This window comes from Stegodyphus dumicola, chromosome 10 (genome assembly GCF_044657685.1).
Source record: "Stegodyphus dumicola isolate Sdum_Otavi_A_Nest chromosome 10, ASM4465768v1".
Taxonomy (NCBI): Eukaryota; Metazoa; Arthropoda; class Arachnida; order Araneae; family Eresidae; genus Stegodyphus; species Stegodyphus dumicola.
Genome location: NC_140777.1, coordinates 21,640,917 through 21,668,660, shown reverse-complemented (window position 1 = coordinate 21,668,660; position 27,744 = coordinate 21,640,917). Strand labels below are relative to the sequence as shown.

The 27,744-nt window shown below is 34.7% G+C and overlaps 2 protein-coding genes across 8 annotated transcripts in view; one reads left to right on the top strand and one right to left on the bottom strand.

The window, feature by feature from the left end:
* Nucleotides 1-27,744, top strand: part of LOC146994913 (uncharacterized) — a 691,669-nt gene that overhangs the window by 581,669 nt on the left and 82,256 nt on the right. For 5 of the 7 annotated variants that reach the window (XR_015043332.1, XR_015043333.1, XR_015043335.1 and 2 more), the window contains one exon: nucleotides 6,320-6,997. Coding sequence is in view for 2 of the 7 variants with exons in the window: in XM_085824759.1 (XP_085680885.1) it covers nucleotides 6,320-6,332 (13 nt within the window). In the remaining 5 variants the exon portion in view is untranslated. Of the gene's footprint in view, nucleotides 1-6,319; nucleotides 6,998-27,744 lie in introns of those variants that run through there. The other 2 variants (XR_015043337.1, XR_015043336.1) reach the window with 1 other exon arrangement.
* Nucleotides 15,294-27,744, bottom strand: part of LOC146994912 (inositol polyphosphate-5-phosphatase A-like) — a 222,044-nt gene continuing 209,593 nt past the window's right edge. The window contains exon 6 of the mRNA XM_085824725.1: nucleotides 15,294-16,774. Coding sequence (XP_085680851.1) covers nucleotides 16,758-16,774 — 17 coding nt within the window. The 3' untranslated portion in view covers nucleotides 15,294-16,757. The remainder of the gene's footprint in view (nucleotides 16,775-27,744) is intronic.

The following is a 27,744-nucleotide window of genomic DNA, read 5'->3' as shown; positions in this document are numbered from 1 at the left end:
TGCATCCCTTCGTGTACTCTGGCACCATCATTCTCACACTTGATATGTCATGTGCTAATCTCTCGTCTTTCAGAAATCACATCACCAGCTCGACTGCTTTCTGGCCTTCAGATATACATTCTGCCTAAAAATATAGATTAAAATGTTTTTAAAAATTTAATTATCCTATATCCTATTCATATATCTCAGTCCTGGCTAACCTTAATGTGATTCAAATCGTCTTAATTGTGTTCTACAAGGGGTAGGGCTTTTGCCCAGGTACTCTGGTGTTGAGACACCATTCTACTGGCATCTAGTGAAGAATCTCGTTGCTAAAACGTTCAGAGTGGCTCATTATATTACATTCTTGTGCTTTCTGATAGAAGCGTTCATTGAGTTTTCTGAGAAACTTTGCCAATGATTCGATCTTAAGATCGTCGTGAAGACATATTTTACGTACATAGAAATGCGCATTTGTAATAATGCGAAAATATCTGCTTTGCATCACCTGAAGCTTCTAAAGTTCCCTGTCGGAGATAGTAACCCATGCCTGCGAACCGGAAGTCATGACTAGGCTGATAACGGAGAGTTAAATAAGTCTCTTCTTGTCCAAGTCCAGTGGAGAGTATTTCCCAATAATACCGTATAAGCATTTCATGATTTTAAGTCTCCTTTCACGCACATTATTAACGTGATGTGTCCAAGTAGGGCGGTCATTAAATAGGACACCAACATTAAATAAACACCAAGATATTTGGCCTGGGAAACCACCGGAACAATTTCATTGAATAAAGAAAGTTGTTTTTTTGATCGGAGCGTTTCTTTTGCGTTTCCGAAGGATCAAGAGCTGTGACTTTGAGGCATTCATTTGAATTTTCCATTGTTCTCATCACTGTTCAATCGGAAGAATAAAGATCTGGATGTTTTTTGACTGCACGATTTACATTTGCAGATTTCACAGCTAACACGGTGTCATCTGCATAGCAAGCCAAAATAGAGTTGTTGTGTCGAAGTCAGTTGAACTTGACTTTAATACTATTCTCTCCCTCCTTTGCATTCAACGCCATTCTAATAACTCATTCTGGTAGGGAGTTTTAAATTGAAACGAGATTAAGACAGGAAAGGTTCACTAAATTAAAATAACTGTTATAAAATTAAAACATACCTTACAAGTTATTATTCTCTTTGCCCTAAAATTAAAGAACTAACGAGCGACTCAAAATGCATTGAAAAATGTTCTTTGTGAGGCTAGGTAGCTTTTATAAGCGTAGTAACGAAATTCTTGAAACATTGAAGGATAGAAGATAATAAAAACAACTCTGAAAGCATTTCATTTTTACCCACTGCTGTAAAGGTTCACATGATGATTTTTATGAAAGAATGGAATATCATTTGCATAATATTGTTACGAATTTGGTATTTAAAAAGCTAATGTTAGTTCAATTATAAATTAAATGGTTTTATTTCTCGCGCAGTGCAGCGCGTGACGAATAGTAAAAGAAAGCTAGCCGGAAAAATTAAAAATACAAGAGCGCGTGCGTTAAATAAATAAATATCTCTTTTGATTTCGAGAAAGTACTGGAAAATTCTAGCGCGTGATTTAAAAATCTTATAAAAGGAGGAAAACATCTCAGTTTGTAGTAGTCGCTTAGTTTGTTGTTGTTTAGAAAACTCCTGTTGTTGATTATAGCGAATTCGCGGATTAGCGTTCTTTAGCTGTTTTGAATTACGTTCTATTGTACATTTGAGTAGTTAAAAGATAACTACTGTGAGATATTGTAATACTGCATGATAATTTGAGAAAATGTAAGCATTTTTGTTGTAATAATAATAAATTTTTATTCATTTTTCATCAGACTTGTGCATTCATTTCATAACGAACCCGTACGCACGCAACAATTTTTGGTGTCAGAAGTGGGATTTGAATGCCAATAACAAGAGCGATGGAAGAGCAATTAAGGCAGTTAATATCAGCCTTTGCCTCATTTAAAGAAGAAATTAAAGAACAAATGAAATTGGGCCAGGAATCCGTTAAGGACGAAATGAAAGCCGTTCAAGCTGGTCAAGAAGACATGAAAAGAGAAATTACTTGCATAATAGAAAATAAATTTGAAGCTATGGAAGGCACAATTGACGCAGTTGAAAAATAAAGTTGGACATATTGAAGAAAAAGTTTCTTCCGTAAAAGATCATATTGAAGAAAGAGTTTCTTCGGTGAAAGAAGAAATAGAAGAAAGAGTTTCTTCTGTAAAAGAACATATAGAAGGGAGAGTTTCTGCTGTGGAGGAACGAATTGAAGGAAGAGTTTGTGCCGTCCAACACCAAATCGAACAAAAAATTGATGAGAGAGTTTCTGCAGTTGCCAAAGAAATGGATACTTTAAAGAAATTCATAGCGTCGGCAGGGAGCAGGAGTGATGATTTTAAATTCTTACCAATGCCTGCTCGTCCACCTCTGAAGCTATCGACATATGATGGGAAGACCTCCTGGCAGGTGTATAAGACACAATTTTCTATCGTGGCGGATGCGAATGGATGGGATTCCCAAGCTAAGGCCTGTCATCTCGCCGCTTCTTTGAGAGCCGACGCAGCGGATATCCTGCAGACGCTTCCCGAAAATCGAAGGCTAGATTTCGAAGCTCTATCCGGCGCTTTGGAGCTGCGCTTCGGCGAAAAATGTTTAAAAGACTACAGCAGGCTCCAATTAAAATCTCGTCAACAGAAGCTCACCGAAACGCTTCAGGAGCTCGCCACGGATGTTGAAAGGCTGTCACATCACGCCTTTTCGGAGTTCCCGACAGAAACAAGGGAAATCCTGTCCCTGCAATATTTCATCGATGGCATCCGGGACCCTGAAATACAGAAAGCACTGCGAATGGCGGATGTTAAAGATCTGAAAAGCGCTTTAGTGTATGCCATGAAATTTGAGGCAGCCCAGCAAGCCACCCGTCGAGACCGCCATCCAGTCAGAGCTGCTGAAGTCCAGGAGCCAGGGGATCAAGTCACTGCTCGTCTAGACGATTTAACTAGACAACTGAACGCCTTGAGACAGAATATTGGTGACAAGAAACCGACCGTAAAGTGCTGGAACTGCGGTGCTGAAGGACACATCCGACGAAACTGCAGAACACCCCAGGGCACGGATGCTAAGACCGCTCCTAACAAACAGCAGGGAAACTAATTAGTGGCCATCTCGCGGGGCGGAGGTTGCCAGATCATGAAAAGGCCCAGTTTAAAGCGCTTCAGATTTCTGCAGTGAGAGGCGGCAGTAATGGACTTTTCATAATAGGACATATTAATGGAGTTCCCTGCAATATGACGATAGATACAGGAGCCAACGTTACCATCATCCGAAAAGATTTGGCTCAACAACTGGGAAGCAAACTTATCTGGACGCCGCCCTGCGTTACCCTAAAGACTGTGTCCGGTGAGAAGATCAACATCGATGGAAAAGTAAATGCTAAGATCACGTTTGGAAGTGCCGCTTACCATCACACGGCATATGTAGCAGAGATCACTGATTCTTGCATACTCGAATTGGACTTTCTAAGGAAATACAATTTTTCCTTGGACTTTAAAAATAACGAATTGCATTCTACATCTGAGGACATAGCGTTATTTGGAGTCAATGATGAAGTTAAATCTGTCCATAAAAACATACCTTACAAGTTATTATTCTCTTTGCCCTAAAATTAAAGAACTAACGAGCGACTCAAAATGCATTGAAAAATGTTATATGTGAGGCTAGGTAGCTTTTATAAGCGTAGTAACGAAATTCCTGAAACATCGAAGGATAGAAGATAACAAAAACAACTCTGAAATCATTTCATTTTTACCCTCTGCTGTAAAGGTTCACATGATGATTTTTATTAAAGAATGGAATATCATTTGCATAATGTATACAATGTAAGGTTTACAGTAAAATCACATCATTAAGGAACAAGAAACTGAAAAAATAATACTCTATATCTCGTATTAAACTTTATGGCCCCATAAAAATGCAAACCAACCCCCAAAGAGAATTTCGCGTTTCCAAAAAGAGCGCCGACTCTAACCATCAATATAGAATTTTATGCACTTTGGGAACCCACTATAAATTTTTGCGACCTCAAATGGGGTCGAGTACCATTGGTATATGTCATTATCTCATAGCAGATTAATATTCATTGCCGCCGATCTACAAAAACAAAACAAAAAAAAAAAAAAAAAGTGCAAGTAGGAAACTTGTACAAAAAATGCCGGTATCATTTGAAACAGAAAAATACGGATAATTTTCATATATTTATGTAAATGTAATAAATCATTAAATTGGACTTCTTCATTTCTTGTATATATTATTCTTGTATTTCTTTTGACTGATTTCAATAGGTAAAAACATTTAGCTACTTTCATCTGTGTGCGTCTGTCTGTTTGTGGCATTATCTCTTCCAGAACTGCAGGGAGTTAAGCTTCCAGAGATGCCTCCCCCCGGGATTCCAAAAATTCGTGGAAAGCCATGTTGATCATTCTCATTCTTCGTACGACTTTGATTTATCAAGATATTGATTAAAAACTCAGAAAACGCTAATTTTCTCACTCATTTTTCCGAAAGGCAACAGTCTATCGCGCTGAGATAAAAAAAAATCTGCTTTATTTGGAAAAGTGTTGCCACTGCTCGCATTCAAATCGCAGAGTTTATTTATTAATAAAAAAGTAAGTTTTATAAAATATGAAATAAAAATATGTTGCCAAATTTTAATCGTATTATTATTACAAGGTCATATTCGAACTTTGAAGAAAGCACGTTATAGCATGTGATGTCATTGTATGTCGAAAATTTTTCATTGTCAGCATTTTAAATAAATGGTTGCTATCGGCAACGTTTTTGTTTCAGGTTAGTATAAAGGACGTGATATGCTAATGCCACGTTGATTCTTTTATTGTTATTGAGTAAATTCTGTTATATTACATTAAAATTAAATCATGACGTCATACGTTTTAACCTGAGGTGTCAAAGTTTTTGTTTCTTGGGTTGGCAATAAAAGATTATTTAGGACCTGGTTGTTGCTTGGAAAGAATGAACTCATTTCATTCATATTGGAAATGTTTTTATATATTTACTTTCCAGAGCTGCAGAGAACTTTTAAATTTTGCTTTGTCAGCAGCCCGCTAGTTCTGTCTTAAAATTTGATCGATGAATTGAGAACATTTGGAGATGCAAAGTTTTCATTATGACCTCAAGCTCAAATATTGCTAGTATAAATTCATTTCTGTAAGATAATTAAAAATACGGAATAATTGATTTTATGAATTTTGTTGATCTTAGTTTCAGTCAACTTGTAACATAACTTTCCATCTCGAAATCTATACCTAATTTATATCTTAATCGCAAGCAAATAATTAAATGTATTTTGGAAAAATAACTGAGTAAATTCGGAATGCATTCATTTAACAGGTGACAAGTTTTTTAAATCAATCAATTTTATATCAGAATTTCTAAATAGCGTGTAATTTAGCTTTGTACGATAACAATTTTCGGTACTTTTCCGTTCCGCCGGTGCAAATCTCGCCAAGCAGACTTTATCGACGACAACATACAGTGTACTCATAAAAAATGTTAACAAGTGTTAGCTCTAAGAATTTTGTAGTTTGAATTTTATTATTATTTTTTCCTTTTAATATCGTTTAAATTTTTGCAAAAAGCCAATAAATAAACACAATAAATTTGTAAAATGAGATCAATAATTTACTGTGCTTTTGTGATTCAAAATCCTGATTCGTCGGTTCATATCACGTGACCCCAAGTGATCTCATCTCACGTAAATTACGCTACAAAAATCTAATTCTCTCAGTAATTATTTACATTAATTTCAAGTTAAATCTTAAAATTGGGATACAAGTTTAAATGCAAGAATTATTTCAATTCTTACGAGTAGCTTATTCAGAAATTATGTAAAACCGCAGTGCTTTATTTCGCTAGTGCATTGTCATCAGAATTGATGAATTTAATCCTTGACCTTGCCTTTTCTGTACTTTCGCCTTCGGGTGAGCCGTATGATTGCATCCTAATTGACATAATTACCGCGAGGGGCATAAAATTGAACTATCTGGTAAAAAAAATCTACGTAATTGTATGCCAGTATCAGTAATCAATATGATAAGAAATAGCTGCGAATTGTTTTGAAAACGACGCGTAAAAGGTTACCAGCGAAGATATTCCGTTTGGCATCAGTTTCACCGTTACTGGCGATTTTATCGTCTGCGCTGGCAAAACGGAAAAGTACCCAATTTTCTAATTTGTTTAATTAATTTTCCCACTCTGAAATATCTATAACAGCTCTACATAAATTTTTATTTTACAGGGTAACTGGATGAATGGTACAAGTTGTGACAGCCGAGAACGAAGCAACGTGTGTTTTAGAATATTCGGAAGGTCCTTCGGTATTCTTTATTTCGGCACTTGCGTACTGGCACGTTGACTTCCAAGGGGCTTCGTAAATTTAGGTCGTTTGAAAACTTTCTACTATTACATTGCTGATTGAAGAACTTTTATCTTTGCACGAAACACTTGATTTCTGAAACGGTTCCACGTAACCTGTGCCGGGAAAATGAAGCATAAGAATTGGATTCAAGATTCATTACGATGTATACCTTCCCAATGTTAGTACGTCTCTTAACCATGTCCGACGAAACTGCTATTTCTGGGAATTCTATTCGCTTTTTTCTTTTTATTGAGAGTGTGCTTTTCTTTTTATTGAGAGTGTGCTTTTCTTATGGATTAAGTGTGCTCGATGCATCGTGCTGTGATATGAATAGTGAATTGTGTAGACTCTTTTAAGGATATTGGACTCTTCATGTCAAGTTCTTCGGGTCATGTGTTCTCCGGGGTAAGTGAGATATCTTGTTTGCAAATAGAGTTAGTTTACCAATTATAAATCCTTTTGTAAATTAATAATATAAAAATTGAAATTTCTGGCATTGATAATGTTAATAATTGCGACTTTCAAAACCCAATAAAACGGACGAGTGAATTAACCTTACTAAGCCAGAGTTCTCTATTGCTTTGCTAAATAGATTTTCTAGCTAATATTGATGATGATACAGTATATCTAATAATGTTTCTAATGCTATTTCTGATGTAAATGTTAATAATGATGTAAATTCTGGCATGGCTGTGAATTGTGTTGTTCACCCTGACCTTCTAAGTTCTAGTAATTTAAATGATAATAATGTCTAGGCAGGTGTAAGGTTGCAAAAGCAGCAGCCAAATCCCAGCTAGGCCACACCAAATATGGTCAAGCCTAGAAAGGGTAAAGCTTTTTACACCTCTGTAAAATCTTTATCTTATGAACCACCAGAATGCAAGTTCTTTGGTGATGAACGGTGAATTTCTATAAGTTGAGCCGACTACTGAAAATGATCATAGGATCTTCAGTTAGTATTTTCTAGCAGACATTGTGTTTTTAGCAAAACACAATGTCTTTAACCTGCGCAATAAGAAACCCTTTTAAAAGGTCTTCTTGGAGGCATACTCTCGAATTCACTTATCAACATTGTTTCTAATTATTTACCGAGTTAGCTTTTAAAGGGCATCAAGTTGTGCAAGTAACAAAGTACAGAACTAAGGTACCCCTTCCACGTTTCAGGCCCTGCTTATTCCTGATGAAAATTTTTACCAAATCCGTTATCTTACTTAGCTAATTTATCTTAGCACTAAAGTTGAAACATTTATTGGAAAAATTCAACTGCCCAAGTGTCACAATAATCAGAAACGGCATTCCTCCTCCGAGACTTGCCATGTTGCCCTTTGGTTGTCTGAAATACCCCGGATACCACAGAAATGGCAATTCTGATTGCCATGTTAAATACCCCCGATTTAGCACTTAAAGCACAATGCACTTATGTGTTTGCTTTCTAGGAACTGAATCTAACACTGTTACTCGGGTAAGCTATTCACACTTTGCAAAGTGAGTAACCGAAAATGCTTTCTGAAACAAGGCAGCCAAGTACATACTGACAATCGCGTAATATCGTACACTTTTAATATGTGATTTAATAAAAAGAAATCTTACACGAGACGATCTGCCTTTCAAATATAAAACCGAATACAATTTCTTAAGACAGCTTTTGATATAAAACAACGTTTATTCAGCATAGTAGGCATTTGAATAATTTTCCTTTGTGTCAGCTTACTATATTACCGTTAGACGATAATTAATTTTGATTTTAAACAACAAAGTAAATTTCTCTTGGCTTTCAGTTGTGAAACTGTGAGCATTTAGAAGGTGTTCAAGTGTGAAGCATTCGTAACCGATTGGACAAAGCTACGTTTGACTATTTTCGACGAACTACTATTTTATACATCTTAGACTTGTTGGGATACTTACGTATTAACGCCACCGCAGCTGCAGATTTGGCGGTTTTTAAGTGGCGCCAAACTACACCTAAAATTTTTGCGACAAATCATAAATTCTGATACAGAGTTTAACATAGATTCAAAACAGTCTATTTTCTTCGACCTAAATCTGTCGCCATATGAACTCTGCTAAATAAGATGCTAAATGATGTCTCACTGTCTCTTGTTCCTCCATTTAGCACTGCCCCACATTCTCTCAACTGTTTGTGTATGAATTCCTGTATCGGCATCAATAAAATTGTATTTATGATTAACTTTAGCATGTATAAATCCTTTTTCTATTTGTTTGGTAACCTTTCCATCTGTCAGAATAAATTGTGCTACCATCTGCAATGTTTTCTATAATTTTATAAAGAAGGGTGAGTCAGTTCTTTTAGGAACAGTGACAACAAACGAATCTTTTGTTTATCTACATATACCACCCACTGTTCGGGTAATACTCGGATGTTTGGCAAATCTTAGACACATTTTCGTAGCACTAAAAAATGGCGTCAAAAATCAGCAAACAACGAGGCAAAAAAGAATCCAAAAGATAACTGCGTGCGAACAACACGATTACTCTTTATTGGCGCATCAGCGCAACTTCTGCTGCGGTGGCGTTAATACAGAAGTCCCCTTGTTGGCAACATTACCTGCAAAGGGTAAAAATGCGTGCTTTATTCACTGGTAAGAAAATGTGCTCATTAGGAAAATTAACTTTGTATTTTAATAACATTTGCGTCATCGCGAATTAAACATTCTCTTAAACTAATAGATATGGGCTATTTTATATGTTATTCATCCAGTCAAAATTATTAAAGATTGATCTAAGTGAAAAATTAACTTCGTATAATTTTTTTTCTATCGTTATATATTTTTCTTTAATAAAACATTTATATATATATTCGAAATCAATATTTACTTTTACGCTGCAAGCAAACCCAAACTTTCGAAATGAAATTTTGCACGACCTGCTGCTTACTCACTATGTTCAGAATATGGCTGGGGTAAGAAAATCTTGTTCATCCTTTTTGGCAAACCCATAAATCTTCACGGTACTCTTCTGTTGTGGGGATCGTATTGAGAAATATATTTATGTATGCGTGCATGGATAGAATATACGTGTTCATGTATGCATGTATATATGTAAGTGCGTATGAACGTACAAACATATACATGCATACATTTCTGAATCCGGTCACGATGACAGCAGTATACCAACTTCACTGCCTAAATAGCAACCTTCCCTGCTTGGGATAGGAAAATGATGATAAACGTTACAAAAAGCAGATTCCAAAATATTATTGAATGCGTTGTAATTTTTGGGAGTTAATTGCTTAGAGAGTCTTGCAGTAAGATTCCAAGTTTATAACCTGCATGTGACAATTTCTGTGTTGATGCACGACGGGTAATTTGGCTGACCAGTTGAAATAGGTGTTTTGAAAATAGTTTTGTTTCGCACCGATATGGATGACGAATACTTGTAAGGATAATAATCTTTGATACTCGTGATTAACAGTGTGTACCTGTATTTTACGGCAAACATCAGTATCTCGCCTAATGATGACGTTATATTTGGAATTGACCGAACTCTAAATAATTAAAGCTTTTTCACCGTTAAATACGAGAAAATGGACCTTTGTCAGGTTTCTGAAAATTTTACGTATAGAAACGCAAACCCAAACTTTTGAAGTGAAATCTTACCGTATAATATTTACAGTAGATTTAGCCAAGGATTCAGTAGAAGTATTGACATTCTGATGACAGACTTTATTTTGCCATTTTTTTCCTTTTATTACATGTGTGGTTTTCCGAACAACTAGCATGTGGAAAGCCAAACTTTACTACTTTATCAGAATAATAATGATATAGGTGAGGCTCAACATCAGTTCGATCCACAATTTCTAAAATTAATTCATTTTTTCGTACCAATTTTTTCCTTTTATTATATGTGAGGTTTTCCCCAGCAACCAGTATGTGAGAAGCCAAACTTTGCTACTTTTATTGAATAATAATGTGAAGCTCAACATGAGTTGGATCCACACTTTCTAATGGTCAATTTTTCATTTTATTATATTTTATTTATCACTGGTCAATCTTTTCTTTTTATTATATGTGCGGTTTTCCCAATAACCAGTATGTGGAAAGCCAAATTTTACTACTTTTATTGAATAATAATGACATACAGTTATTCAATAAAGTCTGCTTACATCAAGAAAAGTAATATCAAATCCAAATTTTAAGGTGCGAAAAGGGTAGTTTCTTTGTTTTATTTTTTAAATATTTAGTTTCAATAAGGGACTTTGAAATTATTTAACTGTAATATTTTCATATCTAATAATTTATGCACACTAATTTTTAAAAGATAAGTGGCCAGAAATCAAAGCCAATAAAGTTTGCGTACAACGCGAAGGAGGCAGGAGATTTCTTATCTAACTTTTAAACTTCAAACTTGAGAATGCAAAGAAGGTTACACTTTCAAGGTCATTGACTTCCGAAGCAAATTTTACGTTGATTGGAAATTGTTATTTCTATTTTCTTTGACGAAAATGACAACCAATAAAGAGATTCCTTTAGTTACGAGACAACTAATTATCAAATTGAGAGATGAAGGTAAAACTCTTCGCTATATTGGTAAAAACATTTCAAAACCATTTTCTAGTGTGCAAAGAGTTATTCAAAACTATCTTGACACTAGTAGTCTTGCTGTAAAACCAATATTTGGGAGACCGAAGAAGCTAACGCAGAGAGAAGAAAGAAAAATTCTTTTACGAATTAAACAAAATCCTAAACTTTCTGCTGCAAGCATTGCAAAAGACATTTTTTTAACTAGCAACAAGGAAATTTCTCCTAAAACTGTACGAATCCGAAAGGCCGATTATCATGGTTGCAAACCTAGGTCTAAGCCATACATTTCCGAGACAAATAGAAAGAAAAGAACTGCTTTTGCCAAAACATATTTAAACTCTTTGCAGGACTTCTGGAACAATCTAATTTGGTCAGATGAAAGTAAATTTACAATATTTAAAGTTAATGGCCACCCTATTGTATGGAGAAAACCAGGAACAGAACTGAATCTGAGAAATTTAAATCCAACTGTCAAACATGGAGCTGACGGTGTGATGGTATGAGGGTGTATGTCGTCGAAAGGAGTTGGAAATTTTCCCATTATTGTTAAAGTCATGGATAAGTATGTTTATCTGGATATTCTGAAGAAAAATCTACGAGACAGTGCCCGAAATTTAAACCTTTCTAATACCTTTATTTTCCAACAAGACAACGACCCGAAACATACAGCTAAAATTGTGAAGGAATATCTCCTCTATCACACTCCAAGATAGTTGCGTACTCCTCCACAGTCAACAGACCTCAATCCAATCGAACATTTGTGGGCAAAATTGGAGAAATGAATTCGAAAACACAATATTACTTGGCGAAATGAGCTAATTAGTAAATTGCAGGAAGAATAGGCGAAATTTACGTCGGATGACACTGAAAAACTAGTTCAGTCAATGCCCAGACGTCTGCAAGCTGTTTTGAAGAATAAAGGATATCCTACAAAGTATTGAAGTAATGTAAAAAACTTATATTTTGCTTTTTTTTTTTTTTTTTTTTGAAAGCGTGCGCAGACTTATTGGAGGGAATTTCTGAATTTTTTTGACAAAATATATTTTTGAAAAAATTTAAAAAGTATTACACTGGTATTATTTACTTTTTATTTAAGCTTACAGTTTTAGCTAATAGAAGAAAAAAATGCAATGATTAAAATACATTTTTCTTTGCTTTAAGTGTTTTTTTTTAATTTAAAATTTAGTCTGTACGCAGACTTTTGTGACTAACTGTATATGAGGCTCAATACAAGTTGGATCCACACTTTCTAAAACTAGGTTAATTTTTTCTTACGAATTTTTACTTTTATTATATGTGTGGTTTTCCCAACAACCAGTATGTGGAAAGCCAAACTTTACAACTCTAACAGAATAATAATGATATATGTGAGGCTCAGTGTTCGTTGATCCACAGTTTTATAAATTCATTTTTTTGTTTGATCTTTACAATACGGTAACTTGTAGTTTGGCGACATTTTGGAGGCGATAAAGGTTACTACTTTGGTTACTAAAGGACTTTGGTAATAATGTGAGCAGTACTCAGTTCCGATTACGCATTATTTTGTGTGAGGGAAATGAGAGATCATGGGATATGTCATGTGATATTAATGGACGAATTACGGTTCTTTAATCGGAAAAGGGGGGGAAATCGGGAAAAATCTGGAAATTTTGTATTTGGCTTTATTCTGTGTTGTGTGAAACAGTGTTCGTGAATTTTTGGATCCCATGGCCGTAACTAAAGTGAATTCGAAATGGGTAGTTATGTATGTATTAATTTAATGTATGTGCTCATTTATATTTTAAGTAGTGTTTTTGAATTTAATTATATTTTAATTAAATGCTAGTTATTTTGTGAATTTTATGTTTGTAGGAATTTGGTATACGTTTTAGTTGAAGTAAACGTGCATGGAAATAATTTAAATATTTGACACTAAGTATTTGTAATGCTTGCGGTATGAATTCGTTGGTGACGTGTATAATGTAATGGATGATTTAGAGGTTAAAAGTTTTTGGATATTTTATTTATTTTATATGTGGAAATGTTCATATTTGTAAAGGGTAAATACTGTTTCGCGATCAGGTAATTTCATATATGTTCTTTTTACCGGGTTTAAAGATTGAGAAAATTGTCATGTATTTTCCTGAAATTTTTCTAATTTATGAGAAAAAAGCAGTGTACATGGATATAGTGAAGAGTGTGCGCAATGCCATTTTTGTGCAATTCTGGGATGTTTTTTTAAGTAAAAATAAGTCGGCATGTACATGATTTATGTGTATGTGTTATTTTGAAAAACGCGTAAGGAGTATGGTATTGTGTACTTTTTCCCAATTTTGCAGTGAATTTTTGTCATTATTAAGCAGTTTTGTTAGATAAAATTTCTAGCATAAGTGTAATTCGGCTAAGTAGATTGTTGGAAGAAGTGTTCAGTAGATAAAAAGAAAAGAAACATGTCTTTACTTCGTGAAGACAAAATGGCGGCGGGAAAAAAAAATAGAGGGTTGCTGTAGGAGAGTTGGTCGCCAAATTTTTGCCAAAAAAACGCCAAGTTACCATAATGTAAAGATCAACCTTTTTTTTTTTTTTTTTTTTTTTTTTTCCATCACGGAAACTGATATATCCGCCAGCAGTTTTTCCAATATCGAGCATAAAGAGATTACGCTTCATACGCTAAATATCTAATAAGAATCTGTGTAATGTTGTGCTACTTCTTGTTGCTTATTATTATTATTGTTTGTGTCTGTGATATTTATGTATTAAATTCATTTGAGATTTATAAATGAGAACCTAATCATCGAAATTTAAATGCTGCAGTGCTCATGGTTTCATGAATATAAATTCATAAATTATTCCTGTTTAAACTTTTCGTTGTACGACTCTATTAGATGTATTTACACAGTACTTGCAGAGAGTGGTTTCGTTTATAAAATACATACATACAGTAATTTTAAATAATTAATTAGGTATTTGTTTACGGGAAATCTTGGGTTATTTTAGACAACGCTTAAGTATGTTTTTCCAAAGTATCATGCTTTATAAAGAGTTGCATTATAAAAAGATGTAGATCGTGAGAAGCAAATTGTCATATTCATCATCGCTTGTACTATGTAACGTTTTCTTCACTTTAGAAATCTAGCAAAAGTATTATCAAGTGCTTACAGTACAAAAAAATATCATATAGTTTATTAATCTAAGTTACGTTTAAAAGTTCAGTGATATTTCATATCTGATGTCTACTAAAAGTACTCCCTTGTCATTTAGTACATAATACATACAGATAAAACATGTAAGTGTAACTTTTCAGTTGTCATTTAGCAACATTGCTGCTGTCGTCATTTTTAAAACAGAAGAGGCTTGATATTCATGAGAGAACTAAACAAATTGTTGTGTTCTAAGATAAGCGAATAACCTATCCGTATTGTTTATTTTGACATACTGAACTGCCTACAAGCATTCTTCTTTACCTTCAAGGAGCTAATACGTTTCTAGCATGAGGAATTTTTTCTATTTCGTTGTTGATTAGTAACCTTTTACCCTCGCTTGAGCAGCTTGGTTCCTCAACATATCGCACTCCGTTGCTGAAATATGGCTTTTTCAGAAAATTACGCCGAGATTTCTTTTCGCGCAAAGTTTTTGGATAAATTTTCTTGTTTATTTCAGCAAAAATAATATTTTATTTTCAGGGATGCGTATCACTCCTTAAATGAACATTTCATGTTTTCATTATTGTATACCCTGCATAAAAAAATAGAACAGTCCTGAATTCCCCGTTCTATTGGGCCGATTGACGAAATTTAACTTGAATTTTCCATATCTCGAAAGCGCAACTTCGAATATATATTAGATTTACATATAGCATTATTCTAACGTGGGTACTTTGGCACGAAATCGGACTACTTCTGAAATCACATACATATTACTTTCCATGTTTGGTTTCTACGTTTCAAGTTATGCCAAAGTGTCAAGTTTTGTAAAATTCGCACGAGTATATATTTTTAAAAACTAAACTCTCAAAATTTTCTCCCCTCGATGTTTATTGAAATTGCTATATATTTATAAATATTCTCTTTATTTATTAAATTTAATTCATTCCTTCATTCAGAATTCGAAATTTAGAATCAATTAAAATAAAAATCCTAGTATTTTCTGGTTTATGTTTGAAGTTTGTATTTTTTAGTAACTTTTATGAATTTTTCGAATAACTATTTTGAAAGCTATCAAATTTTCGCCATCATCTTAAAGTAGATTTATTTCGAGACATACCTGGAATAAATTAACAGTTTATTCAAAATTTCTCAAGATATACGTGAATTTATAAAAAAACGTAGTCGCACTTCGAATGAGGAGGAAAAGGTTAATCTTAGGATTATGGTAACTTGGCGATTTTTTGGCGACCAACCCTACTACAGGAACCTGCTAGTTTTGTTTTGGACGCCATTTTGTTTTTACGTAAAAAAGGTGTTTTTTTTTTTTTTTTTTTTTTTTTTTTTTTTTTTTTTTTTTTTTTTTTTTTACTTAACATTTTTTCCAACAATCTGCTAGCCGAATTACGCTTATACTAGAACTTTTATGGAACAAAAGTGCTTAATCATGACGAAAATTAGGTGCGAAATTGGGAGAAAGTGCAAAATCGCCCACTGCTTGCCGCCTTTTTAAAAATTGCACATACACGGTATCATCCATGTACACGTCGACCTATTTTCACTTAAAAAAACATCCCAGAATTGCACAAAAATAGCATTGCGCACACTCTTGAAGTTATCCATGTACACTGCTAAAGTCCTAGCTAGTAACCTTTATCGCCTTACCAAAATATCGCCAAACTACCTGTTACTATATTCCAATGATTAGCCGAGGAAAACTTTATTTCTGAACATTAGAGTGAAGTGGAAAGGCTTCGAATACAGAAGACAAATAGAAGAAATCATGTTCTTGAATGTTCAAATGGATGACTATCATTGTCCAGACAACAACGCTGTTAACGCACACCAAGGGATTCGCAAACGTCACGGAACAGGTCGTTAGGAATATCGCGACATTGTCTTTCAGTTTCCAATTTCAATGCATCAATTGTTCTTGGTTTGATGCTATAAACTTTCTTTTAGATATTCCCACTAAACGAAGTCCATGGGGTGATGTCTGGGGAATGCGCAGGATATTCAGGGCTACCCCTCCTTCCAATCCATGGGTCTGGAAAAGCTGCGTCGAAGTGAGCGTCGTGATGGTATTGCAGAGGTGCTCCGTCTTGCTGAAAGTAATTTTTGTCGTCATCACCAAACATCTCTGAAATTTGTGGACCGACAAACTCCTGAAGCAAGTTTAGGTAACTCTCATCAGTGACAGATCTGTTAAAAAATGGTCCCAGAGCGGATATTCCACACCACATTGCTACTCCTGTTTAGTTTACATGTAGATTTACAAAGCCCTCAGAATGTGCAATTATGACTATTAATGGAGCCATTTAATTTAAAAGATGTCTTATCGCTCCACACACAGAATTGAACTCTTTGGTCAGGATAGTCTTCGTTGAGATCAGGTTGATCAGTTGATCAGGTTGAGTCTGGTTAGGGTAGTCTGCTCTTCTTTTCCAGAGCTCGTGGATGTCCGTGGTCGTCCAGAACTTTTCCATCTGCTTCAAACCTGTCTCTGATGCCAGGAATGGTTCGGCACGTTCGTGGCGCTTTTGCGAATCCCCTTCTGAAATCGCCTTTGCACTTCAATGGCGTTCTCGGTCTTCCAGTTCTTCTTTCAGGACAAACTTCCTCTCTTCCAAGCTAAGTTGATTTCCTGCCATGCTGTCATGAATTAATTACACCTGCAATTAAAAAAAGGCAGCATGTTAGCGACAGTTACATTGTGAGTACATTTTTTGAGACACCCTGTATTTGCGCGTTTTGAAATGTGGCATGTTTGTTATAAGCGACAATAATGAAAGATTGTAGTAAATTAAGATTTTGCCAAGTGAGTTATTGTTGGCGCAAACCAAAAAAAGTGCACCACACTAAATTTTTCAATTTCTCACCCTATTTACAAAATTTAATATTAGGCACAACTCCAGTCGTAGAATTGAAATATGGAAAAAAATCCGTATGTCGTTTCAGAATAAATAGGATTTTGCTTCAAAATACCTAGGTAATCTAATATATTTGCTAAGTTGCACTTTCGGGACATGAAAGACTCAAAGTTCGTCAGTCGACCCAGAAGAATATGAACCGTAATAATATTAACCGTAATAATATTAATACGAATCTTAGCAGATAAATAAAGATACGCGAAGCAGAATCCATTTCCGTAATGATTCTCCATAAAAATATTTCAGTTCTGTTACAGAAGAAAATCGCAGTTTTCATACCTATTGCTTGCTGAGCTGAACGATCCAATACAACCTAACGACAAAATATTGTATTTCTTTCTATGCATAACGCTTTTTTATATGAAACCCAACGCTTTTTTATATGAAAGTTCGCTATAAACCAGTTGTTCTTTGCATGTTACTAAACTATCCAGTGCAATTAATGTTTCAAGGTACTGCTTTCATTACTTATATAGTTGATAATAAATAGGAATAATTATTAAAAACTTTTCTTAGCGATATTTTAACATGGTGTTACACTGTTTTATTTGCGCAGATTAAATATTCTATTAGAGTACTAGAATTTAAGGGTTCATCTTAGGAACCAAATTGGTATAAATGGGAATGCTCTCGGTAGCGTATTTTTAAACGTTTTTCAAGTTTAGGCTTCACTTCGTAGCTCCCGAAGCAGGAACTTGCCTATGCCCTTATACCAGCTTAATGCTTGGCCTTTCAAAATTTGCCGTAGTAACTGTAACATTCTGAAACACGGTATGGTACGAAATGAAAGTTCATCTGTTCCAGGAACAACATAATGGAACCTTCTCCGTCGAAAGTCGCAGCGGGTTTCATAGCGTCCCTCATGGTCCGGACTTTGAAGCCCAAACCCTCCACTGGGTTTACTATCGCCGGTGGATATTTAAGCCTTGGAGCAGCCCAAACTAAATTTTCCACTTTCCAGTAACATGGCTCGTAAACGTAAACAAACTATAAGATTCTAGTTGAATTAAGGTTACTTAAAAGCTACAGCTTAATAGAACTGTAAAGCTATTATTCGCTAATTTCTGATATGTCAGAAACATTGCAAGAAGAAGAGTGAAAAGATTCACTGAAGAAAGTTTCACAGACGAAACTTCTCGTGCGTACAGTATCACGCGAACAATTTTGACGGTAATTCAAAATAGAAAGAAAGATTAAAACTAATAAAAAGTTGAATAACCAGCCGAAGCTGCACAGAGATAATTTAACGCGTAGTTGGCTCTTGGCTCATACAACTAACGTAGGTTAACCGGCAAATAATATGCAGTGCCGTAAAATAACAAGCTTCAACTAGTAACGAAACAACATGGCCGAAAGGCTGAACACGCTCTGTTTGAAGAAACACACCTCATCATTCCTATCCTACTTTGCACAAAACGCGAAACTAAAATCTCATTCTGGCAAGAAAGCGTGGGTTGAAAATGAGAGTTTGAAGGGGAGGTTGCTGCCAGAGTAAAATTTAAGCGCTAGGAAAATAAAATAAAACTTTCATTTGTATCTTTTAATAATGGTATAAAGACTATTTTTACTAAATCCACAGTTTAAATTTTTCTTCAGTTAAAACTTTGATAGGTACAGGGTTTCGCTAAGAAAGCATATTTCTCAAAATTACCATGAGAAAAAGGTATTTTCTTGATATTAATTCCAAGATGCTCCTGTTGATTTATGTACTTTTATCCTGATGATTTATGTACTTTTAATATATTGCTTTAATTTCTTGGACATATTTCAAGATTCGGGGTATACATACTTCCGGTTATATACATATTTTCTTAAAGGCGTCAAGAAAATATTTTTGGCTATACGGCTTTACTGGTCAGTGAGTATTAAGGAAAGCTCCTTCCGTTACAATTAATCTTAAAAAAAGTATTCTAAAGTTATCAAATTTGAACGTTTAGAGGGATTTCAAGAAATTTTCTCTTCAGAATCGGATTTGAAGAAATTTATTTTTTCTTACATCTCTAGTTAAAATTATTTTGACTAAAAGTTGTCATATGTAATGCTTCAGTTTTTGAAACTAAATGCTGCTTTAAAAGCATAGTTATTTAAATATGTTCTGAATAACATTATGATACTTTATCAACTCCGTTTTGGATATTTAAAGGCTACCGTATTTAAAAAAAGTTCAAAATGTCGATTTTTTACTTTGAGTTTAATTTTACCTACAGCTCTTTTAAATACACTGAAACCATGAATAGCGAACCGCTTATAACGATTTAACATTTCGGTCCTGTTTAATTTTCTATACACTTAAATGTTACTTTATGCGGCTGTAGCAAAATTCTAAATATAATTAAAAACGGATATAGCGAACTTTGTGGATATCTTGGACTGAAAATATTTTGCTTATTTTAATCTTTTTTTCCAGAATATCTATAACGTCTAACTGAAAAATGACTGATCCTTAAATTTCTTTTATTTAGATTATTAGAATAATGAAAAACTTTTAGATTATAATAGCTACCAGCTCACCGGTTATTCAGCACGGCTCTCTACAGAATATCAAATTTTCCGGTTTTAACTTTTACTATAGACTTTTCCGGCAATAAATGAAGCTATTGAATTAATGAAAGCTAAATTGTGCAAACTGTATTTCTCACCCCTAGTGAATTTCAGAATAATGTTTCTGTAATATCTTACTTCATCTAAATTTTATTATTTTTTTATCAAATTTTATGATCTTTTTTATTTAATTATTTTTGTTCATATTAAATTTTCTTATTAAAATTTCATTAGATCTGAATTTTCTGAATCTATTACAGACAATTGTAGGGACTTATATGAAGAACTAAGCAATATTTAATCAGTTGATAATTTTGTTTGTCTTTTACTTTAATATATAATACATTATGTTTATCCACAAAAACATTATGTGCATTAAGCCCACCAGCGGCCGAGCGGTAAAGTCGCTGGTAGTTCGGTCCGAGGTTCGAATCCCGCGAACAGGTTGGCTGCATGTGTAACGTATATACGAGCCAGTTTCCCTTAGAAAGTCCTCCACGAAGGCATCCCTCCCCTTAGGCAGATAGCCCTAGTGTGCTTTGCCATAATTAAATACACACACATACACACGAACCACATTTCGATTCTATGATTCAAATAATGCCAAAGTGCAAGTTTTCTATAAATCGCACAAGTAGTTTTTAAAAACGTAGCTCTCAAAATTTTAGCTCCTTGACATTAATTAAATTTGATATATATTTATTAATATAGATTTTTCTTATTACACTTACTTGATTCCTTCTTCCAGAAATCGAAATTTAGGCCAAATATAATTCGCACATTTTTTTTTTTTTTTTTTTTTTGTTTTAGTTTTATTTTTAAATATGTTTTTAAAATAAATTTTCTAAATTTTTCGAAAACATTTTACATTATAACCAATAAAACGTTTGACATCATCTTAATGTAACATCATCTTTCTAGGTACACCTGCAAACAATTAGTTCTTTATTCAAAATTTCTGAAGATATCCGGCTTTACATTTTGTGCGTTTTGAAGTTTGGCATATTTAATATAAGCGATAGTAACGAAAATCTGGTTTACACACTTTGTTAAAATTATTTGAAAGGATGAACGATAGACTTCTTTTCCTGTACGGTGTATGCCATTGTATCAATGAAAAAAAAAAAGGAAAATAAGTAGGTTACTACTTGTATAAATTAAGAATTCCGCCAAATGAATTACTCTTGGCGCAAACTGAAAAAAAAAAAATGCGCCGACATAAATTTTTAAATTTCTCTCCAAAAATTACAAAATTTAGTACCTAAGCATAATTTGACTTGTAAAATCGAAGTATGGGAAAAAATTTATATGTTATTTCAGGAAAAGTCCGGCTTTATTTCAAAATACCTACGCTAGAGTAATGCTATAAATAAATCTATGTCCTAAGACGAGCTTTCGAAACATGACAAGCGCAGTTTGAATTTCGTCAATCGGCCCAGCAGAAGTCGTACAGAACTGTCATATTTTTTTGCGCAGTTACATTAACACATGCTCATATTTGCAGCTAGACATAATGAGGGAGTGTCGGATGGGTGTAAAAATCACTGGAGTTGTTAGATCAGCATTTTGGAGAAGCTATTGCACGGCATATATCAGTTTAAACGACGTCGAGATGCTGCATCAGTGCGAAATGTGGAAGAATAAAATCTGTTAGACGACATCTCGTCCTCGAGCAACCACAACAACGGAAGAGCGTTATATTGCCCTGTAGGCAAGAAGAAACAGCAAACAGCGGGAAAAATCTCAAGACATACAGAACAGGCGTGTTACCATGGCCAGAAGGCTGCACAATGGTGGTCTCTTTGTACGACGACCTGTACGGTGTATACCATTAACGCCTGCTCGTCGGGGAAGGTGTTTGCTGTGGTACAGGGCACACCAGAATTGGACAGATAATTAAACAAGCGTCTAGCCCCTCAGATGCTAGTTTCCTCCTGATTCATCCCTGATCATTTGTGCAGATCAAGGAGGTGTAACCTCCTTGGTGCAGATTCACGCGCAGCGTGTTTATGTCAGGGAGCTCGGCATGCAGAAAGGAATCAGCTGGCACCGACGCCGTGGCGTTAAGTTACAAAAGTGCTGCGCATTACTCAGTGCAAATTAATTTGATATTGATTTTTGGTTGTTTCTCATTTTCTATCAAATAATATATTATTTTGATTTGTGTTTTCCCTTTTGCGCCGTTTTGTTTAATTATAAATCTATATATAAAAGAATTCCTGATATTTATTTATTTATTCATTCGTCTATACATCATCGCCCAAAGCTATTACAGATGCAGATATCAAAAACTAGGAGCTAATTTCTTGTCTACTGAAGGCGTCATTTAAGAAGAGATTTTTGAATTTCGGCACCCAAGGAGAGGAGGGCAAAACATGTTTTTACGTTTTTTCATATAAGGAAGAAACAGATGTACACAACAGTCTTGCTTTAAAATGTATGGAACATGAATACTTAAAAACCAGTTTCAGAAGTTCGACCCCCAAGGTCCCCTACCCTTGAGAATTCGGCCCCCAAGGGGGTAGAGGGCTGTGGTAATACAATTTTTATTAAGGTAGTACAATAAGTGAGACAGATCGTTAATAATCATAACAATAGAATAGAATAAATATTATTTTGTCTTTCAATGTTATGTGTTACCAGACTAGCAGCGTTGTAATAGGCAAGTCGCCACAGGGGCAAAACATGTTTTTCATATATTTCTTCACACTTTAGACATCCTTAAGATTCAGTGCTCTATCAAACAAGTTATTGTCTTTACTTTTATATTGGATAACGCCATTTAATCGATGAATAGTAGGTTTAAAGGGCATAGGAAGTTGTATCAAGACATATCACTTCTCGATCCCCAAAACGTTTTGAAGCCATTGTCGCCGAACACTTTCGACTATTTTTCTATATTATTAGAGTATTATGCAGGTGTAACAGCCGGTTAAAATTCTTAAGGACGAATATCAGGACCTAGTAATTAAATGTAAAATCATAAAAAATTCATTTGAAAATCATTATTCTGAATCTAATATTGAGTCAGAAAGAGAAAAAGCTCTATCTATTCATGAGCATTCATCCATTCATCCAAAGCTAAATGCAATTTCTTGTGTGCATATAAATTACTCTTGAAATATAATTTATGTAGTATTGTGTATGCCAATGTCTTTTTTGCTTATACGTTTGTACTCGCCCTATCTATAACGATGAATGTGAAAGAAATTTTTCAAAATAAAAAATTGTAAAAAGTAGATTAAGGAGTGCAATGAAGCAAGCTAATTTGAAGTCATTACTATTGATGAACATAGAAAAGCAAAAATTAAAGATATTATGGAGGAAATATTTGCCCAGGCACATGGAATTAAAAAATCTTTAAATGGCTAATTATGAATCAGCGGCTGTTTTGTTTATATATTATTTAGTCACTGTTATTTATTGTTTATAGTTTATTTTAATATATATATATATATATCTGAATAAATTGTTACTTTTCTGTAAAGGTAACACTTTATTCAGATATAGGAGCACAAAACCTGCAGTAAGCATTCCACGCCTCTTGTTTCAAATGACTCGTCACAATTTCCGCAGTGTTTCACAGTAACGGTCAGCGTTTACTGTTTCACCACGTGGAAGGAACTCAATGAGCCGAATGCCCCTCTTGTCCCAGAACACTGTGCACATCACTTTGCGTACCGTTAGCGTCTGTTTGAATTTTGTCCCGACTGGAGATCCACTATGCTGCCAATGCATTGACTGCTGCTTGGTTTCCGCAGTGAAGTGCAGAATCCAAGTCTGATTGCCCGTGACGATTCCATCGAGGAACTTGTCGCCGTCATCGTGATACCGTTACAGAAATGTCAGTGCTGCTCCTAAGCGTTCAATTTTGTGTTCAGATGTCGGGTTTTTCGTCACCCACCTGGCACACAATTTTTTGAACAGCAGGTGCTTAGTGACAATCTCTTGCAACAAGGATTGATATCTGCAGAAAATGGCTGCTCAGCTTCGGAATCGTGAAGCGAAGGTTTTCCATCAGAAGCTGCCGCACAAGCTCAACAAGATCATCGTTGATGAGGGACTGTCTGCCACTGCACTCTTCATTATGAGCACTTTGACGACATTCTGAAAACTGCCTAGACCAACGATGCATCATCTGCTTTACTCATGATGTTTGTCCCATAGACCTGACAATGATTTTCAATTGGCGCAGTACTTCATTCAAGAACTTTATCACTGACCCAACCTCGCAGGCGGCAGGAGAAGGAATAAGAGCTTCCATCTCGGACTACTGCAACCACGCTACGGGCACGAGGCACAAGCGTCTAGCCCCTCAGATGCTAGTTTCCTCCTGATTTCTCGCTGATCATTTGCGCAGATTCACGTGCAGCGTGTTTACTCCAAAAATTTCGGCGTGGTCAAAGCCGATTTTTTTAAAACGCCACGCGTTTAAAACGTTGCGAACTTAGTGCGCATTACTGAGTGTAAAATAATCTCTTTTATTAGTTTTTCTGAAATAGTTTTCTTTTTAATTGGTATACATATTTATTTGTTCATATGTTTTATTATAAATCTATACATAAAGGAAGAATTCCTGATTTATTCACCTACAGATCATCGCCCAAAGCTATTAGAGATATCAAAACTTAAGATCTTATTCCTTTTGTACCGAAGATGTTATTTAAGAAGCGATATTTTAAGATTCGGCGGGCAAAACGTGTTTTTGTTTTTTCATATAAGGAAGGAACAGATGTACATAAAATTCTTGCTTTAAAATGTATGGAATATGAATACCTAAAAACCAATTTCAAATGTTTTCAAAATTCGCCCCCGTAGGGGGGGACGTGTTCTTTACATATTTCTTCATATCTCGGATATCCATAAGACAAACTTATGAATTATTGCTGTAAAATGTAAGGAATACGAATAAATGCTGACGTCAACATGCGTGGGAAGGGGGACTGATTGGCATAAAATACAAGTTTACATAATGTACAAGTAAGCCTAATTCAAGGTACAGGAATACCAGCTACCTTTACCAGGTATGTAAAGCTAGTTAGCATTAAAAAAAATTAAGGTTTCTACTATTTAATGTTATTAATAATTAAAACCCCAAAATAAAAATGTAGCAGCATGTGGCAATTCACAAAACTGTGATGAGATTGTTACAATGTTCAGTTAGTTTTAAACAATTCTACACATAATAAAATGGCCAGTGCACAACATGTGAATGTACATGGGGTTGAATAATTAGAAAATAAAAAACTTGACAAATATTAAATAGTAGACAATATTGCTTACAGTTCAAATTTGCGATTGACTCAGTTTCACCAAAAATGCCATTTTTGTGCAATTCTGGGATGTTTTTTTAAGTAAAAATAAGTCGACGTGTAAATGGTTTATGTGTATGTGCTATTCTGAAAAACGCGCAAGGAGTTTGCGATTGTGCACTTTTCCCCAATTTTGCAGTTAATCTTTGTCATGATTAAGCAGTTTTGTTACATAAAATTTCTAGCATAAGTGTAATTCGGCTAGTAGATTGTTGGAAAAAAGTGTTGAGTAAATAAAAAGAAAAGAAACGTGTCTTTACTTCGTGAAGACAAAATGGCGGCGGGGGAAAAAAAAATAGAGGGTTGCTGTAGCAGAGTTGGTCGCCAAATTTTCGCCAAAAAATCGCCAAGTTACCATAATTCAAAGATCAACCAAAAATGGTATTAAATTTTTAATATATCCAAAACTAATGATCATAAATGTGATATCCTGAGTAGTTTCAAAGAAATACTTAAGATAAACAACTGTGGAAAATTTAAATGTTCTAGGCTGAATAGTTTTCAAGAAAAGTGTACCGAAAGTAGAAAAAAAAATTGAGAAAAGCCGAAAAAACAATTTAAACACTAATAATTTATAAACAAAAATCATTTAAACATTTTTTTTATTTTCCTGCACCATTATCATCTTGAACTGACATTTCTATATCTAGTTGTTTTAGTGTTATTAACTTATGTTTCTTTCTGGCCATTTTAGAAAGTTTTTGGTAAGCGAAATGCGCCTCACGAATTCTATCGCAATCTATATTCCCAAGAACTTTACCGTATAAAACCCTGGTTGTATTCCCAATAATTCCATTACTTATTGCCACTTTGTACACCATCATTAAAACATATTACCGCATCTAATAAAGCTAATTTTAAAGTGATGTCACTCACAAAAACAGTTTTTGGTATGCGTGTCTGGATTGCAATTATTAAAACTTTCATTCGGATTTTGGGTTGTTGTTGTTCACTTGTTTAACATATAACAGCACAAGGAGCACCTGTCATTGGCAACAGCCTTCAGCACCTGACAGGTGAAAGTGCCATTTAGCTCAGATCCGCCTCTAGGTTTGATGGGAAGCACCCCAAGAGAGACGGGTCCGAAGGTCTCCCACCCTTCTTCCCCTATCACCCACCTCTCGAGACAACTTTCTGCTCGCCGCATATTTCGAGTGCTTCCATACCGCATGAACATTATACATTTACAAACATTCATGCCTTCTCCGACTCATTTCTTTTTCATAATGTTTATGAACATATTTTTTACCAGCTGATATGGCTTTATTGTTGCCACACCAGACATCTTTCTCAACTGGTCAGCTTGCTAGTGCTTGTTGTTTACATTTTGTAATGAAAGATTTCGGTCATAAAATTTCTAAACATGGATAAATTATATATTTTTCGAATCGTCTCAGAATACTTTGTTTTTTTAGCCCAAAATTGAAAATTTGAATATTTGAAAATTTTTATGTTATATGTCCCCTTAAGTTGCGTTAAAGACTTAAAGGACCGTTCTCTGTGTATTCGTTCCTAGGAGGTAAACTGTCCATCTCATTCTACTTAATTTTGTGGATTTAATAATATCCTCATCGTTATAATTTCGTTTACGCCATATATCATTCTCCTAAATAGCAGCAAAAATAGTTCTTAGAAGCTTCTTTTCAAAGATCGCCAAGGTTCTTTCTTCCCTCGTAGTCGAAATCAACGTCTCCTAAGCATAGGTTAAGATTGATTTTATCAGTGGCTCGTATAACAGAATTTTGACCTTCTCTTTATTAGATGGAATTTCAGAAGATGTGTTAAACCAAAGAAGCAATGATCCCTTTTCTGATTTCAGCATTAATATCATTTTGATGGTTAATTTTGGAAGACAAATATGTGAAATGTTTGGTGCTTACGTATTAACGCCACCGCAGCTGCATATTTGGCGGTTTTTAAGTGCCGCCAATCTACACCTAAAATTTTTGTGACAAATCGTAAATTAAAACAGTTTATTTAAAATCAAACACTTTATTTAAAACCAAAGTAGTCAATCGGATTTTGGTGGAAAATGGGCCGATATAGAGTTCAACATAGATTCAAAACAGACTCTATTTTCTTTGACCTGATATGTCTCCATATGAACTCTGCTAAGTAAGATTCTAAATTATGTCTCGCTGTCCCCTGTATCTCTTGTTCCTCCATTTAGCACTACCCCACATTCTCTCAACTGTTTGAGTATGAACTCCTGTAATATCAATAAAATTATATTTAATGATTAACTTCAGCATCTAGGAATCCTTCTTTTTCTATTCTATTTGTTTGGTAACCTTTCCAACTGTCAGAATAAATTGTGCTACCATCTGCAATGTTTCCAATAATTTTATTAAGAAGCTTAGCCAGTTCTGTTAGGAATGGTGACAATAAAAGAATCTTTTGTCTCTCTACATATACCATCAAAAACCCGCTGTTCGGGTATTACTCGACCACAATTATTTTTACGCTTAGCAAACTTTCATCAATTTCCACAATGCCGTCTGGTCCACCTACCTTCTTGCTTGGTTTATTCGCCATATCCAAGACGCATAATTCACGCATGTAATTGTTCCAATCTATTACAGTTTTATCCGATAAATCAAGTTGCGTTTCACAATATTTAATTGACGTCAACTCCTCGTACCAGCAGTATATGAATCTCAAAGCTGAACAAAATGGAATTCTGCTTCTCTCAAACCAGTTGTCTTTTCAAAGTCCCACTTGCTGATCACACTGTCTTAAATTACATTTCCAAAACGTACTTTAACCAAAATAAAGTTTCATATCATGCGAATTGGTACATTTTCGTTTCTTGGCAAAATATTTCGCTCCTGAAAAAATAACATTACATCTTCTTCTGTA